General features: G+C 35.7%; 2 protein-coding genes across 3 annotated transcripts in view; one reads left to right on the top strand and one right to left on the bottom strand.

The window, feature by feature from the left end:
* LOC149785098 (uncharacterized) overlaps positions 1-9,647 on the top strand; it is a 73,909-nt gene extending 64,262 nt beyond the window's left edge. Inside the window, exon 3 of the mRNA XM_089978860.1 lies at positions 8,915-9,647. Within this exon, the coding sequence (XP_089834986.1) occupies positions 8,915-8,940 (26 nt within the window). The 3' untranslated portion in view covers positions 8,941-9,647. The remainder of the gene's footprint in view (positions 1-8,914) is intronic.
* The window catches only part of LOC149785097 (lipoxygenase homology domain-containing protein 1-like), a 225,905-nt gene extending 215,385 nt beyond the window's left edge, over positions 1-10,520 (bottom strand). For both annotated transcript variants that reach the window (XM_089978857.1, XM_089978855.1), the window contains exons 1-2: positions 10,265-10,520; positions 7,586-7,743 (exon numbers count right to left, since the gene is read on the bottom strand). In XM_089978857.1, the coding sequence (XP_089834983.1) occupies positions 7,586-7,724 (139 nt within the window). In that variant the 5' untranslated portion in view covers positions 7,725-7,743; positions 10,265-10,520. The remainder of the gene's footprint in view (positions 1-7,585; positions 7,744-10,264) is intronic.
* Positions 10,521-19,200: the final 8,680 nt, after the last annotated feature.

The raw sequence follows: 19,200 nt of genomic DNA on the forward strand, positions 1-19,200 counted from the left end.
TGACAGTTTAAGAACATATAAGAATGAATTATGTTCATTAAAGTTATGGTGTTCAAAAGAGCAGCACTGGTTGATTATATTTATACAACGTGGATAATACATTTCCTTAATTAAAAGATATATCCAATTAAATTGTATGCATGTACTGATGGAAACAGCAATAAAAGCTTCTGTCCCTAATGACAACAACGACCCTTAAAATGATACACATTTTACACACAAAAACCAACTGAAAAGGTAACAAGGTAGATACAAATGAATATTATTAGTTTCAACACATTCATTTAGGACACACAGATATATATATATATATATATATATATATATATATATATATATATATATATATATATATATATATATTCCTTTAATGTGCACATAAAAGAGAGTTTTGCTGAACATAGATTTGAAAACAATACAAAAGGATGACAAAGAAATAATTATTGTACATGCTCATATATTATAGTTGAATATATCAAAAGATTACATAGTGAGGGAAATGCACATAAAAACAACTTATTTTTGCCTCTATGTCGTGAATTTCTACGTGTTACTATGCACCTCTCTGTGCTTTGTCCGAAAACAATATGGCGGAAGCAGGGCACAGTGATGTTTTGGTCTATTTTTAGCACAAGGTAGACTTAAGTACAAGCGCCATTAAAAATATTCCACAAATAATGTTACTGAGTATGAGAGAGGCACATCCATAAATTTAGGTATAAATGAAAATATTATATTTTGCAAAACATCAAAAAGCAATGTACACATAAATAAATGAAATCAGGGTATTATAAATTATCCATGTTAATTGAAGACTGGTTCCCTCTTAGTTACTGTATGTGGAGCATAACATGTTTGTGATAAACACTCAAGGCCATAAAATCAATGTTTTGATTATTCACACTCAATTATCTGAATCATCAGCTTATTCAAAGAAATGGCACATCTCCAAAACTAGTGTTCTTGTATCAAAACAGTAGTACATGTAACATAACATCTATAATAGTCTTTTGGCACTCATTCATTATAATGCAAAGTCTCAAAAAAATATTTACACTGTATGTACATTTAAACTAAACAGGGGCCCCGAGTGGACGAGTGGTCTAAAGCGCTCTCCATTACGGATCATTGCCATCTCACCTCTGTCTGCGTGGGTTCGAGTCTTGGATTCGGCTAATGTGGGTATGTGAGAAAGTTTGCCAGTAGCTTCTCGTGGGTTGGTGGTTCTTTCTGGGGTTTTCCCGGGTTCTTCCTCCACCATTAATACTGGCTGCCATGTATAGCATATCGTGTGCTGAAAAATGGCGTTAAACCCTACAACAACAACAACAACATTTAAACTAAACAATTCCAACTTGGTCAAAAAAAGTAGTCTGTAAGCAAAAGTACCTATCTATATTGTCAGTAGTTAATTTGGACTGGATCAATCAATAAGATCTTGAGTGAACAAGTGGAGTCATGAAGGCTGCTCATGGCGATATCTAAATATAATGGTACCTAATCCACTGAGAATTTGTGATCTGTAATTTTGATGATAACATGTTAATCCAATAATTTTGATGACAACATGTTAATCCAATAGTGCTGTAATTTTATTGGACTAGAACATCACACTACAATCTTAGTGCATGATTGACTAGATTAAAAACAATGAAAAGTAATTACAAACATACGGAATGTTTTACCATAGAAGAGTTTTTACATTAATTTTGACATTAAATTAGGCACCTGCATTGAGTATAACATTGAATGAATTGAAGCTGAAACTACTATATACATCTGACTACAAACCTACAATATGCTTACATTATATATATATGACTCCAATCTATCAACCAAATTTTAAGGACAATTTTACCAGTGGAAAATATAAATATTTCAAAATAATATTGGAAATATGAATTAAACTAGAGATTATCTGTGTAAATTATTATGACATTTTGCTAAGACTGTACTGGACCTTTGGGCAATTATTTTTAAAAGTATTTTTATAGCACAATACAATTTATCTGCAATAGTTTCTACTGGATTTCTTAAAAACAATACTGGCTTTTTCAAAAAATAAATAAATAAATCCCACCAGAAATAATGAGAAAGAACTAACGAGTTACCAAATATTTTTTTAAAAGGAAGTTTAGATAAGTGTAGTTTCATTGGAACATTTAGAAACACATATCATGTTCTAAGTAAGTTACAGTAAAAAGGTGCAAACTTTAATCAAACTGGACACCACTGTCTCTGGGATACAAAAATTGAGCCGAAAATATTACTTTAAAAATTCTGGACGTAAAAATTTGACTTTGGACTGAATCTAATTCACTGAGTTGCATATCACAGTAATCTTTTATTTGGATCAATTCTTATTTACGGTATTCACCTATAAATCAGATCCAAGTACAAACAACACAGACACTGATGTACAGGCACATAATGCATCAGAAGATCATGGTCTATGCATTTGCACATGGACATGGCCTATGCAGTAGACTATCTTCATCTTTCCAATATTTTTTTAAAAATTCACAGTATATTGCAAAATCTGTTTGCTTTATAAGGGTTACTGTAAAGTAGATAATTAGAATTTAGTGCCAAAATAACAAAGTGCCTTGCCCATGAACACACCACAGTTGTTAACTTACTAGGCTGATCTGATGGCATTCAAACCTGCACTCTTTTTGTTGCAAGTCAAGCACACAACCCACTAAGCCACAATGGCAGTTTGAAAATCTAGGCTAAGAGCAACTGATTACTCAAGCATGATAATATTACTTTCATTTTATTTGTAATTTACTATGAGACTAGTAAAACTGTCGATTGATTATGCAATATATTTTAAAAAATAATAATAAAACTGAAACTAAAAAGTTCAGATGATTGATTTTATGCTTCATTGGTTTCGAGGTTATAAGATGAATAAAAATCAAGTCCAGATCAATAAGAAATCAATAATAATAATGGATGAAACTCCTGATTTTTCTATCAGAAGGCATACATTTCAAAATCAGTGTGAACGCAAATACTAATTTCATGGACTTCACTTACTTTTTTGCATTTTTATTACAAAAACTAAGCAAAGAGAAAGGAACTAATGCAGTATATATATAAAGTATATATATAAAAAAAACATAAATTATGCTTTGAAATCAATGAAGCCAATTTGCCAATTTTCCCTTTTTGCTTTCATCACACGCAGTTAAGTAGATTTTCCCAATAATTACTTTTTACAGATAATACTATCACAAACACATATCTAAATGCAAATCTAACTTTGTCACTTAAAGCCAAATGGGTCTCAAAAGATGTGAAAATGCATTTTCACATATGGGACTCAAAACCATTATGCAAGCATATTTGGTTGCTATCTGTTTAAAAATAAATTGCTTATCTGTAAGGGGACGTCCATTAATTATGTCAACAATTTTTAGGCAATTTTTTACACCCCCCCCCCCCCCCCGTCAACAACTGTCAAACTTTCAGTGACCCCCCCCCCCCACAAACTAACAATATTTTATATGGCTGGCTTTTATGCTAAAAATAGAATTATGGAAATTAAATGGTCTACAAATAAATTTTAATACATTTTTTTACTTGTTTAACAGATTTCAAATTGACTATAACACTCTGAATTCATGAAAAAATCGAGAGTTTATATTCTAGCTTCTATCATCTTCCCATGTGGAAGCCAAATGTTCCTCAATTGTTATAATGGGCATAGTGGCTGATTCATTAGATGTCTATGGCTCAGTGCAGTCTTTGAATTTAGTAACAGCTTCCCTTAAAAATCTGTCTACAGTCTACAATCTACATTGAATAAAAACAAAATATGATGATGCAAGACTATGACTTCCTTGGCAAGAGCTCAACCAGTTTAGGATTAAACTGGTGGGCTGTTGACGGGCGAGCGAGTGTGTGCCATACCAACGTACCGACTAATTTCCTATTTTTTGATTTATTAAATTTATTGTTAAAAAAAACATTGTCGACATCAATTTATCTGGAACTCCCCCCTCCCCCATTTCAACAGTTGTCAAACTTCTTTAAACCCCCTCCCCCCCATTTTGTTGACATAATTAATGGATGATCCCTAACCACCCACCCAACACTTGTCAGAACAAGCAAACAATTGGGTTTTAGAGCCATGAACATTGACTTACCTGTTAAATCATCATGAAATATTGTAATTAATGAATTTATACATAAACAAATGTGATTGCTGCAGTAAATGTAATTTAATATACACTAACAGATAAATCATTTACAGTAATACCTCGAACATTCGCGAGGTTAGGTTCCAGAACCAGTCGCGGATCAGGAGGAATCGCGAATGTTTGGTACGAGTCACTAAAAATGCTAATAAATGCTTATTTCTAGGGTTTAAGCTCTAAATATGACCGAAATCATGCTCCTAAAGCACTTTAATTTCATTTAAAAGTTAGCTTAATGCATTACCCTTAAAAGGAGAAATAAATGGTTGACGTAAAAATACAGTACAGTATCGCCTAATGGGTATTTGCCACACTAGTGCATTTACAGTACGGTATACTAATATTACCCCTATACTAATTCATTGGCTGCCGTTTTCTTTTGCACTCATAGTAAGGTAAAACCAAGTAACGAATGGGACTGTAAACTTAATGACTGACGTTTTCTTTGTCATTGTCTGGAAGGTAAACTAGGTAAACTTCATATGTCACAGAGTCATATAATGAAGGTACAATTCAATAAAATAAAGAAAACATGTATGTAGAGGGTACCAATGAAAATTTCGCGAATCCAGAAACGTGAATGCACGAGGTATTACTGTAATGCTAGCAATTTAATACACAATACATATATGTCGACAGGTTTAATTCATATATATTAACAACTAAACTGTTTAATGACATTCAATTTGTGCCAATTCCACTTAAGCACTTTCATATTAACGCCATTTATAATGAAGTAATAGAATTGACTTTGCACCATTGTGCTCGTTTTTACACCATTGCTGGCGCCATGTTCAGTGACTTATACATAGCTCATGTACATGCATTCATATTTGTTATTTATGCTATATACACTGGAACACATCAGTAGTGCAAATCAAGCATCACCTGTACAATGGCAGCTAGATTAATATGCATATATCAATTACCAAACCATTTAATGTTAGTTGTTTTTAATACATATACATTTACAGAATACTTGTTTAATCCTAGTGGTTCAATACATATATAAAACACAAAATTAGTAAATACTAGTGGTTTAATATAAATATATTATGTATATCTATATTGTGTGCTTAACATCTGTCCATGATTGTTGGTTGTTTTTCAAACTAATTGTAATTTGTAAACATGTTTAGATAGCTAACTTTTGTCCATGATTGTTGATTGTACTTTAAGAAAATGGTAATTTGTAAGCATGTTGACATGGCCTTTTGATGAAAGAATGTTCTGGAAGACAACTTATGATCCACATACTGGTCAGCTTAAAGTGTCTTAGGTGTTTACATAAACTTCTGGTAAGCAAAATTATTCATTCTTTCCTTATGTTCAGTTTGTGAAATTATTTACTGTTGTTTGAGATATAATTTGAGAGGAATCATTATCTAAATTGTTCATTGGAATTACTAAAGAATTCATTGACTGGATTAACAGTAATTTGGGATTAAGTGTATTGTGAATTCATTCAAACACAGTCTGGAGTATATCACTGTGATACATCAAGATTGTTGGTAAATCAAACTATTCAAGACTATTGGTACATCAGCATATTAGAGACTTGGAATTCATTCAGAACATTTTATCTTCTGAACTTGTGATAGAACATTAGGATCATCTGGGATTTAATTCACAATACTGTAGGTTCCTTTTAAACTGTCACTTTGTAACTTAGAGAATTAAATTATTTGTTGAATTTTATAAACTCTTGGTTTACTTTCTTCTGTTATATAGTTTAAGTCCATAGATTCGTAGCAGTATTGACAACCATACTGTTTAATTCTAGTGGTAGATGATGAGGACAAGAACAAGTACACCACTCCCTCAATAACTCACACACAGAAAACACGCAAACACAATTATAGTGATGGGTCAGCTGTGGATGCCATTTTTTTCATTAGAAAATACTCATAAGGTGTATCCAATTAGTTGAACTTGAAGAAAATCATGATCAAAAGGAAAGGAAACCCTGATATATTATTTGTTTCATCATCAAAAGCAGGGTTAGTACCTAGAAATTTGAATCAACATTGCGAAAGTTGCAAAATTTAAAAAGAAGTCATATATTTTGTTATATATTCTTTCCAAACAACATTCTTAGTACACTGTAAATAACAATATTCAATGAAAGTTTGGTAAATGAAAATGTCACTAATGCCTATTGGTGACAACATCTTAAATAATAAATTCTAATTAGTTTAGTTTTCTCCAGTGTAACTTGTGTTTTAATTCTACCTTTTAATTTGGTTTCAGTGTATTCATCATTAATACAATATAGCCTTCTGTGTTCATGAAATTTGTCAATCTACCAAAAGCATTTCTGTGAGAACCTAATTAAGTGTCAACCATGTTCTGATTTCTGATTTGCAGAAGTATATGTTGTATTGTTACACTCAGCTAGCAGGCCTGATTTGCATTATCACATTAATTATGTCTTGTGTATCAAATCAAATAAAGTGGGTGGAATTAAAGAAAAGTTAAAAAGGATGCAAATCCTACCTTAAAACAGCTAGTGACCATGGTCTTGTGTCAGGTCAACTCATTTCAATTTATCAATTGAACACAGTTATAAATATTAAATAAATAATATAATTAAACTCCCTCAAATTAGCAAACTCATTCACAAATATATAAAAGATAGCTAGGCATCAAAGCAAAATGAGGGCTTGGGACATAAAAAGCTGTTTCACAGAAACAAAATAGAGGTACAAGTTCCAGAGTTGGTAGTGAACTTAAAATTCCTGAATTGGCACTGAGAGATACCTTCAAGAATGAGAAGTTACTCAATTACATGCAATGAAATCATGTCATTAATTATTAAGTAACTGAAGAACAAAACAAGAATTTGAGTTTGGACACTGACAGTTGTTTCATGAAATAAATGTCACTAGTTTTTTAAAACAAACAGTATCTTGTCTTGTTGTGAATAAACAACAACAAAAGCAGTTATATAATAAACAATGTTTTTCATACACATCATGGCTGTTGAAACCCTTCATAATAATGGTAATAATGATATTTCAGGCAGTCATTAATTTATCAAAAACAAAAGTTTCATTAGAAAAAGCTCTTTATTGAATATTATTCTGAACATGTTTTTAAAACAAGTATTTAGCCTTTAGAAAGACCCATTAACCTCCCCTACCCCTGGGTTTCCTTGATGTCCAGTGGGGATGGCATCACTTTCTTAATTTTTTTCGAGGTCCCTCAGAAATTCACACCCTCGTTATTAGTGCAGTCTATATTTATGGACCCCCTTGTGTGTGAGTTATTGAGGGAGCAGTGTATGAAGCTAAAAGATGAGAATTCAGGTTACTACAATTTTGGGGCAAGAGAATAAACAAACAAGATAAAATGTGATCCACTGGAGCCACTAAATATACCTGAGTAAGGCCTTGTTTTAGGTTTATTCACTGCATATGGTGGATGTGGCTGGAAGTGCCTCATTTGACTTGACAGTGGAGCATCTGGAATAGTAAGGCACCTCTTGACTGCCTCAGAGTTTGTATTAGGTTGCTGCATGTTCTATTCTCTTTTATGCCTGAAATTATTTAAGTGGAGAAAAAAATGATTACAAGAATAATCACTGAGTCTTTTTTTTTTTTAAATGACTACGAAAAATTTAAACAAGATATAGATCATTGTGCCAAAGAGTTTTACTGTTACCATACAATAAACAACAATCCTGATAAATCTTTGGTAAAAATTTAAAACCAAGTTATATATATAACCCAATGAATAAGACCAGGCCGAAACTAAACCTAACTATGCTTACCCATGAAATTCACCAACCAATAAATAAAAGAGATAAGCTGCATCACAAAATAATACACAATCCCAAATCAACTAATGAAACCCAGCATGGACAAGTAAAATATATTATACAGAGGAAAATTAGCGCTGAAATGTCACTGAAACTAGTCAAGCATGAAAAATTAAACAACAAATAAATTCTACATATTTATTAAACAAAACAAAACAAAATGCTGGCAATAACCCTTAGAAAAATAAGTGGAGCCACATACTCTGATGCAAAATCAAAACCTAATGTAACAAATAACCAGATAAAATCAGTGTTTACTGCCCCAAACCCACTCTAACAATGTTCCAAAAGGTATAAACAGAAAAAACATCAATAACATTGATTGTACGTAAAATAATGGTATGCAACCTTGTGTCCAACATCGTGCCTGATCTAGAAAGTAACAATCACTTGCATAATCTCCAACATGGTTTTAGATCTAAAAGTTGCTGTGAAAACTGATTGGTTTTATCTCAGATGAATGACTGTGTCATTCTCTAAACTGCGTTACAAAGCCAAAACAACTGACTCATTCTTAACACTTGCCCCAAGACAGGATCAAATAATTTCTTTCCAAATGATCGTAACATGTAGTATCCAAGGAACCCATAAAGACAAATGTGATGTCTTAAATATGTTAGGTTAGGCACCACAGCTGTATCTGTACCATAAGCATGTCTGACTATAAGCACAATTAGCCTGACCATATGCATTTGGTCCATGTCATTCATACACTTTGACAGGTCAGTTAATGCACTATTCACTTAGGTAGGTAAAATGTACTCTTACTCAATGCAGCATAAAATGTAATCAATTAAATGAGTTTTAATCATTTTGTGTTATGATTTTAACCAGGTATTACATATAATGATGAAAATTTCTTACATTAATAATGATTTTCTCATTGCAGAACTTAACAATCTGGACAACAGATAATAAGCACAAGACAGGAAGCATTCAAAAGAAATATTAAAGAATTCCAACTAAAAACTGGAAATAATCTTGTTGTTGTTGTAGGGTTTAACACCATTTTTCAGCACAAAATAGGCTATACATGGCAGCCAGTATTAATGGTGGAGGAAGAACCCGATAAAACCCCCGGAAAGAACCACCGACCCATGAGAAGCTACTGGCAAGCTTTCTCACATACCCATATTGGCCAAATCTGAGACTCGAACCCACACCAGGTGAGATGACAGTGATCCACAACGGACAGCGTTTTAGACCACTTGGCCAGAAAATAATCTTATTGCACCAGTGAGGGTGATGAATGTAAAAATGTGTTCTAAAATCCTAATGCAGAGAATGCTGGATGTAGTGTAATTAGAAGGTTCTCCAACCACAATTAAACATGGTAAATTTAAATTGCAAAATAAACATGCTGTTTATTGCAAATCTTATATATTCAGTGATGGATTAAACCAAAATAAAAGGAAAGAATGGTTTTGATTGACAATAATATATTTATCTGACTTTAACAATTTAGATCTGATCATATGCACATGGTCTAAAAACCTTTATGGTCCAGAACAAATAGACAAACTTACTACAATACTGTTTTAAATAAAAAATCTAACATCTATATACAGTCTAATACAGTAGAAAACTTGTATCATTTTCAGTATGCATATTGCTTTTGCCATAATGAATAGTGTTATTATCCATAATAGAACTAATGGTGACAAATGACATGGCAACAACAATATGTCCTGCTAAATCCTTCACAACATAATAAAAAAGGGAAAAATACCTTCTTCATTAGTTTAAGTTTACTCTGGCCCACCCATCTAACATATTTTCACATTTATATTAGTGTTATCAAAATATCTAAAATGGGGTGAGAAGATCGGTAGAAACTTATACTATTAATTCATGTACAATTATTCTTAAAAGACAGTACAGCACGAATGTTTACTATAGTCATGGTATCTTGACCTAGCACCCCCGACCCCCGTTGTGTGACTGTGATCAATATTTTATGTGAAGATACTGACAACAAATGTTTTGAAAACAAAGAATTGACATAAATTCTTTATCTTCTGCCAATTACTGCTCGTACAATTTAAAATCCTGATTTGTCTCTGTATACGTTGATCCTATCAGCGCTCTTTGAACCCCAACTCCTAACCTTTTCCCAACTGCTAAGAACTTCGACCTGTTTTTCTCAGCTTTTACGCCAAATTTAATCTACTTAGAGTACATGCTACTTAAAATCAATTGTGTTACATTCATCAAGGAATAACTGTCTACAATATCTTACCTCTGTGCAGTCCAATTTATGGTGAGATTAGTTTTCACTTTGGCCTATGTAAAGAACGCGAAATTCCAATGGACACACCCGGTTACACGTTCAATATTTGATTAAATCAAGTCGGTATCAAATACGAAATCTTTGATAATAATCGTAAATTCGAACATAAGGCCATGGTACCATCAATTTACATTCTCTTGTGACAGTGGCCTCGTTAAACACGTATTTTCACTTAAAATCACGTGGGAAGCTGGTCCATTTATTGTTGTTTAGAAGCGTTGCCAAAGTAAGGAAGCATGCGCAGTAACTAAGATCCGGTTCGTCTGCTTATTATGAGATCTAAGGGAACAAACTCTACTAACCTTTTCTTTTACTTAATAATTATGTATTTAAAATGAGTTTTCATGATTCTATGCACTGAAAAGCACGACACAAGACTTTGACAAAACTGAAACTCGTTCCGTTGCATATTATATGGTAATCAACCAGTATAGTCGGAACATTCTCATCTCTTTCTAAATTGGGATTTAAAAAAAACAACACACATGCCGAAAATTCCCATTCCCCGTGCTTTTAACGGGGCGGGGGGCTTAGAAACAGTGACCGTAAGAAAAAAACTGACAAACAAGGTAAAGATTTTACAGGGGCTAATAGAGACGACATCACAATACAAAAGAATAGGAGGTTCTACAGATTAAAAAATAGAAGAGTGGAAAAAAAAATAAAAGCGAAGAAAAAATTAAAAGAGGTAAAGAAACAGTGCTAAACCTCTCACGTAGAAGATTAACTGAGAATGACTGTACACTGTTTGACAAAGGGTTAAGATTTTGTCCCAAACCAAAATATCACAATAAAATTAAATAAGCTGGAGAAATATTTAATTTTTCTTGACGCCTAAAATTAAAAGAATTTTTTAATGATAAAGCATACAACAATTCAGAGAGTAAATCGGATTTTTTTTTCATACTAAAAATAACGGGTTATTGTAAGACAATTAAATCATCTTTTATACTACCTAGTGGACGTGATTCATATTTAGATTTTTATATTTACGCGATCACAAAAGAGATATTAAGTGGTAATCATCAAATGCAATATCATAGTAATATTTATAAGGACGAAATTAAGTCTTTATATAATCTAGTGAATAACGACAGTATAGTGATTAAAAAGGCTGATAAATCAAACACTATTATTATTATGAATCAAGATTATTTTAAAGAAGTTGAACGTCAATTAAATGATGAAAAATACTAAAAACATATTAACGAAGACCAGTCAATAGAAATTAAATCAAAAATTTCAACATGCATTAATGAGATCGCTAAAATTAATAATTCCGTGCATGAGGAATTTGATACTTTCCCTCTTAACATACGTACACCTCAATTCTACATATTACCCAAAACTCATAAAAATCCTGACCATAATTTACCTTTAAATTATCCAGGACGACCCATTATATCAGGTTGTAATTCATACACTGAAAACCTATCCAAATTTATTGACAGTATTTTACAACCTTTAATGAAATGACTTCCTTCATACATTAAGATACTACTAATTTCTTTTAAAAGTTGAAGTCTATTCCACAGCTATCTGATAACTCAATCCTAATATCATTAGATGTAACATCACTATATACCAACATTCAACATTCAGATGGTACTGAAGATATTTGCAAATAATAAAACTTATATTGGAAAATAATTATTTTCAATTTAATAATACGAATTACATTCAAATAATGGGTACGGCAATGGGTAGTTATATTGCTCCTTTTTATGGGTAAATTAGAAAAAGATTTTCTTCAAAACGAAATGTTTAATCCATCTATTTGGTTCAGATTTTTAGATGACATATTTATGATCTGGAACCATTCTTCTGAAGAACTGAACAAAATTTACTGATCGCCTAAATCATTTTCAACCCGACGATTACATTTATTTATACTGCATCTAGTACGCATGTTTCATTTTTAGATGTAAATGTAATAAAAAATATTGATAACACTATCTCTACAAATATTCATATCAAGGAAACGAATATCCACCAATATGTGGAATATTCTTCATGTCATCCCATGTCATGTAAAAACGGTTTACCATTAAGCCAGGCCAAAAGATACCGACGCATTATTTCAGATGATTGTCAATTACAAAATTCGTTGAATAAATTACAAACATATTTCCAAAATAGAAATTATCCTACACATATAACTGATTCTGCGCTGAACAAAGCCCGTAATTTTACTCAATATGAGGCTTTAAACACAGCAGAATGTAAAATAGAGAAAAATATAATTCCTTTTACAATACAATATAATCCTTCATTACCTAATATATGTCGTATAAATATAAGTAGTAAAGGGGGCCACTATAGCCTCCATGGAAATTAGCATTACAAGACCCCCCTGGGCCACTATAGCCTCAATGGAAATTTAACATGGAGAAAAGTCTTGGACCACTCTAGCCTCAAGGGGATTGAACATGGGGAAAAAAGCATGGGCAACTCTAGCGACAAGGGAAATTGAACATGGGGAATTGTAACAGGGTCCAGACCTGATGGGTCTATGGAAAGGGAACAGGGGGAGAGGGACATAACACACACACATACACACACACACACACACACACACACACACACACACACACATACACACACACACACATATAAAATAATAATTCGGGGGTAGGCAATTGAAAGTCATTCTCTTTTCGAGAAATAGGAGTGGCCCTGAAAAGGGCCTTTGTGTTTCTTCTTCTTCTTCTATTTCCTCCACTTCTTCCACCAAGATCTCACTTTTCCATTATTCCTTTCTTCTTCTTCTTCTTCTTCTTCTTCTTCTTCTTCTTCTTCTTCTTCTCTGCTATCCAGTCAGGATGACCCATGGCTCTGAACTTTTCCTGGACTTTGATCCAATTGTTGTTTAGCCGCTCAAACTCTGCCTCTTTCTTTTTGTTTTCCTGATCTTTTCTTTCTTTATTCCATCTCTCTTTAATCTTCTTGACCTCTACCTCCATCACTTTTCTCATCAACTCCTCTCCTTTCTTCAGTCTGTCCAGACCTATCTCCACAAAAAAGCACTCTGTCCCATGTGACATATTTTCAAGAAAGCACCTGACTTTGCTTGCATTGTCAAGTGCTTCCTTTAGGCTTCCCACTCTGACATAGGTGGGATTTATCATACCTCTCAATCTCTTTTCCTCCTCTTCTATCATTCCTGCTATCACTTCTTTTGCTACGTTTAGGCATTTAGCGTAGTACAGGTACTCTGCTATCTTCCATTCTTTTTCTAGTCTCTCCACTACATAGATACCATCCATTATCCAATAGTATATATGTACCAAGTTGTTAAACAACTGACTTGCAACCACCATCTTCGTTTTTATTATTCCGTAGAATGGTTCGAACATCAAACTCTGTGGGTTCTTATACTGAAAGCGCGGACGTGATGGAAAACATCCCCTAAGACTTAAAATTGATATTACCTAGATCATCACTTAAAACGCGCGGTCGTGAAAGAAAACATCCCCCTACTTTTCTCATTTCATATAATATACTATCCACATAAGTTAAATCAGCAATAAACTAACCCCAAATCCACTATCCACACACACACACACACACGCGCAAAGCAATAAAATTAAACCCAAATTTACTATCCCCACAAACGTACTTGAGCGCTTACAAACACACACACACACACACACACACACACACACAAAGAGTCAGTGTTTATATACACACTACTCTACCTACACACATTGGCAAATCGATGGTTATTTCTTTTCTAGAGTGTTGTGTAGCCCTGAAAAGGGCTGTTTGTTTTAGAACTTCAGATGCACCTATCTAATGCTGGCACCTTCCTGGTCTGGCACCACACACACATCTTCGACTCCAGTCTCTTTTTACTTTTTGTCTTGAGAGTGCAGAGGCGGGATGATTCGCTTCAGCACCCCAATCCTCTGTCTCTGGTATCTTGTAAGTCATCCTCTCTCCTATTTTCTTTTCCTCCTCTTCCCTCTCTCTTCTCTCCTCCTCTTCCTTCTTTATTCTTGCTTCTTCTACGATAGCCTCCGCGGACAGTTCATTTACTATGCGCCTGGCATATTCCAGGTGCATCTGGAGTTCTAGCAGTTTCACAGTCCTTGTATTCATTGTCTTGCTGTTAACAGGTCGACGATGGGTAGCCCAACTGACGATTAGTTTTTAAGTTATACTAAAAGCGCGGACGGGAAGGAAAACATCCCCTAAGACACAAAATTGATATTACCTAGATCATAACCCAACAACGCGCGGACCTAAAGGAAACACTCACTCACTTTTTTATACTATGCACCACTATTCTAAAAATGTTCATTAATCACTTCAATATACTATCCACATACTCAAAGCAATCTAACCCTAAATCTACTCTCCCCACACGTCAAGCAGCAAAAAAAAAAAACAAAACAAAACAAAACTTGATCTTAATATACTATCCACACCAACGTACTTGAGCACTTACAAGCACACAATCATATACACAAACACAAACACTCACACTATAAAAGAGTCAGTGTTTATATACACACTACTCTACCTACACATATTGGCAATTTGATTGTTATTTCTTTTCTAGAGTATTGGGAGCCCTGAAAAGGGCTGTTTTTTTTTGTTTGCTATGGCAATCTTTTAGTTTCTAAGAATGCTACGTCCTCTCAGGATGGACTTTCTGGCGATAGGTCTGCTTCTTCGGAAAGAGAAGAAGAACTCTTTGGTGTCGATACGACAATCGACAAAGCCTTTGTCAGGTTCAGGTTGCTGCTGCTGCTGCTGCTGCTGTTGCTGCTGTCTCTGAAGTCTGTACTTCTCTGTCCATTCTTCTTTCTCCCTGTTCACTTCTTCTCTGAAGAGCTCTTCGATCAGGTCTTCAGTGACTTTTAGCATTCTCACGTTCTCTATTTCTTCTGGCTTCGGTATCAGACTGTGTCTGACCCTATGCAAATTCACGTAGGCTTCGTTTAGCTTAGCTAGTTTGGAGCACATCTTCGTAGGAGGATGAGTCAACAATGGATGGTTAGACTGGAGGCTACCCCGGTTCTTAAAGTCAAAGCGCGGACGTGAAGGAAAACATCCCTCCACGGTTTTCGATCCGCAACGTTTAATGAGTGTCATGAGAAAGACAGAGAGAAGTCAAAGTGCATGAATCAACATTCTTATAGTCAAACAAAAGACAAAGGCATTTTTTTTTCAAAACACAACATTTTTTATTCAAAATCACTTAACACTAACCAACAACTCTAACATTTTTTAACAATAATCCAACAATATAACATCAAACATTTTTTTCAAATGACAAACATTTTTTTTCAATTTACACTCTACTTTAAACAGGGTTGGCAACGTTGTGAATGAAATTGTGATTTCCACTGTTGCAAGTCATTGAGTCATGGATGGACACTACGTTTCCTAGCTGAAGACAACAAAATAAGCATACTAGTCACAAAATCAACGATTTACTTTCTCATCGTTTCTAGAAAAACCATGATCAAAATAAGTCACTAAATGTTCTTTTGCTGATAATAAGTGATCAATTTCGATCTCGACTTTCTCTTTGAATTTGTCAAAGAGGACTTTGATGTAATGGATTTCTTGAGTCGTTAATGGAGGACAGAAATGTTTACGCAAGTCTTTATACCACCAACGTAACACGTCTTTTTTAAACAGACTCCAAGCTTCGTCCAGATATTCTTTGAATTTTTCTTCTTGACTGATGTTTTGACATTCATAGTAACCATGCTTCATCCATATCGTAACTGTGTCTGCCAGGTATGTAGCACAGTAGGAGACCAATTGCTGTTCTTGTTCTGGACATCTCGACTTGATCATAATGTCCTTTTCGTCTTTGTCTTGGGATTGTCCTTCCACGGTTTCCTCACATTTCATGTCTAAAGTTTCTCCACTAGGCAAAGAGGGATAACAGTCTTCCATGGCTTCTAATAGTCTAGAATGACTTCTCTCAAACTGTTGATTTCTATGGTATTGTCGAATTCTGCATACAGGAGGACGTTCACTGTGTGATCTGGAGGTGGATTTGCAAACTGAAGTTCCACACGAATCTGGCCCGATTTTATAGGGTGGAAATGTCCCTCGTCGCTGCCTTGGTCTGGAGTGAAATCAAAACCCCACAAAGCATAGCCTTCTGCATAATCGTCGTACGAAATACCGTGACTGGTGTTGGTTCCTAACTGTCCCGTGGCTTCGTACAGGGACAAGTACGATCTAAAATAATTCTTTGCGACACCAAAGTTGGGCTCAAAGGGTCGGGTACACAAGGTCTTGCCGTCGCGACTGACTTCGATCTTGGACACATTGTAATGTTGAAACTCAAAAGGATTTTGATCGTGGGTTCCGTTGAAGGCTGAATTCCTGACGATACCAACAATCAAACGCTTGGGTAACTGTCCTTGGAACAGATGATCTTCGATCATAGATCGCTGTCCAGCGGGAATGGTGAACGTTTTCATTTCTACGCGTCGTATCGGATACTTGGCGGTCGTTCTGCTCAACGTCTGAATGACGTCGTTTCCCACTTTAGGTAACACTTCCACACGACGCACGTAAAGTCGGGCTTCTTGAATGATAGTTTTGTATTCGTTGGCATGGGCCATCAAATGGAAAGCGGCACTGCTACGATTCAGTCTCAGACGGATATCCACCCCGTTCAGCAAATACTTTTCTTGTAACCACATGTCCAAATGCAAACGATCCATCAGTTCTAAACTTCGCCCTTGCAGAATTTTCTTACGACGGTCGTTAAACCCCACATTGTGAGGATTGTCATCTTCTGTCAGGACTGTGTCGCTAAACGTGCCTACACCTGCCGTGTCAGGTTTCCATACCACGCAAGCATCCAGATGAGTATTCTTGGCTTCTTTTCCGTACGTCAAGAGATTTTCCAAGTAGGCACGATATGGGTAAGTATCCATGCTGCTGCTGACCAGTTTGTTATTCAAGTACAAGTACACTTCGCTGAACAAGGAATGCATGAAATTGTTGACAGGAGCTACTCTAGCATCGCCTCCTGGATTGGTGTTGTCCGTTTTGATCACTTTCACTTTCAAATACAGGTAACTGCTATTCAGATCGATGTAATCTTCGGGTTGTCCTTTGATTTCAAACTCGATGGGAGCGGAATCCGTCAAAGAGGAGACGGGATGAAATTCCACCCATTGGGATTCTTGCATCGTCATCATGGTAGGGGGCATGGCAAAGAGATCCAGCTCCGACTTGGAACAAGCGCAAGACTCTCGGTGCATCATTTTTTTGTCTGTTTCTCAATAATCGAAAACGTCTAAGTCTCGAACGGTTCTTCTTTTCTTTGCCTTTCTAGCTTGAAGTCTGGTGAAAGGGTGTTTTCTTCTTCGTCTCTTTCTGCCTTGTCCTTGCTGAATGCCTGACTCGGTAGCGTGCAGGGCATTTATAGGTGTGTCTCGTCGGTCCAAAAGGTCTTTGCCCGTTTGCAGCAAGACATTTTTGCCTGCCCTCAAGAAAGCTTCTTTAGGGTTTTGTTTGTCGATGATGACATTTTGGAGAAATTCTTTGCCTTGTGTCAGTGCCGCATCTTTCAAGGCGTGCAATCCGCGTGTCACCATCGGTTTCAACACCGGGGCCACCGAACGAAAGGCTGATTTCAACATATCTCCTAAACCGTGTCCTCGCTGTCGAGCAACCCCTCGGTACACTGGATACATGACTTACGAGTCGTGAGAGAACCGTTTTCGAAAATGGAGTTTCACCGTGACATTTCCTTTGGTGAATGGAATATTTTGTCCCAAATCTCCTTTTATAGCAATGTTGACCGTGTCCAAATACGACTTGCTGACAGGCAAATAGTGAGGATGTACAAATTCGCGGTGGACGTGGTAAGTGTTTCCACCTCCTTCGTCAGTGGCCGTGGCAGAATCCACTTTGAAAGGAATGACACGTAGTAACGGTGCGGAGGTGTGTCCCACCACGTTGTACTCCACCACATCGGAGTACACAAACATCAAATTCAGTCCTTGGTTCAGTTCTACCGGGGCACGAAATAACTTGCTAAAAGACTCGTTGTCGTAAACGATTGGTAATTCGTTTTTCTTGAGCATGGCCATTCTCATGTCCATGTCTCCGCCCAACATGTCAAACAATTCAGGACAAAATAAAATGGACAGGATTTTACTCCCGTCAAATTTCATCAAGAAGCGACGAGCTGCTTTGTGGTATTCCATGGTGACACTTTTTTTGACACTCTCCAAAGCTTTCAGAAACACGACATTAAATCTGGACGTTATGGTGCTCACCAAATGTTGACCACTAAAATAATAGCCTGGAGGAATGAACAAGTGATAGGTGGTGTACTTTTGATTTTTTGTGCCAGGGGTTCTCTTGTCATATTTGCCATAGGTATCCAAGTACTGTTGCAATGGTTCGTCATGAACTTCTACATCAAAAAAATTTTGATTGGGAAGGACATTGAGGACTTGGGTCGGGTGAATGATTTCTACTAAAGCCACTTCCCAATGGGCTTCGTGATCTAAGGGGATGGTCTGAGGTAATTTGGCCGTGTAACAGCACAACGTGTTCTTGGGAAACACCTCCATGGAACTGTCACTGGGTAAGGTTAAGTAAAATTGGTTTTGGTGACTCATAATTCCAGAGTTCTGTGGCTGTCCGAGGGGTTGCTGGACGTCAGAGGCGTGTCTCCGCTCAAAATGGGGTTGTTGTTGGAGTAGTGGCTGGCACTGGCACTGGACGCAAGGTTTCCGTGGTTCCCGTTCGAGGTGAATTTCAGGGAGGGATTAGGAAGCAGGTAACCGATGGAACTGCTCAATAAAATGGTCCACAATTGTTTGTCTCCTTGTTGCAAACTCAAATTGGCAATGGCTGCCCCGATGACACAATACACCACGAAGATTTGG

Source organism: Sinohyriopsis cumingii, chromosome 13 (genome assembly GCF_028554795.1).
Source record: "Sinohyriopsis cumingii isolate HCF-2022 chromosome 13, ASM2855479v2, whole genome shotgun sequence".
In the NCBI taxonomy this organism is placed as follows: domain Eukaryota; kingdom Metazoa; phylum Mollusca; class Bivalvia; order Unionida; family Unionidae; genus Sinohyriopsis; species Sinohyriopsis cumingii.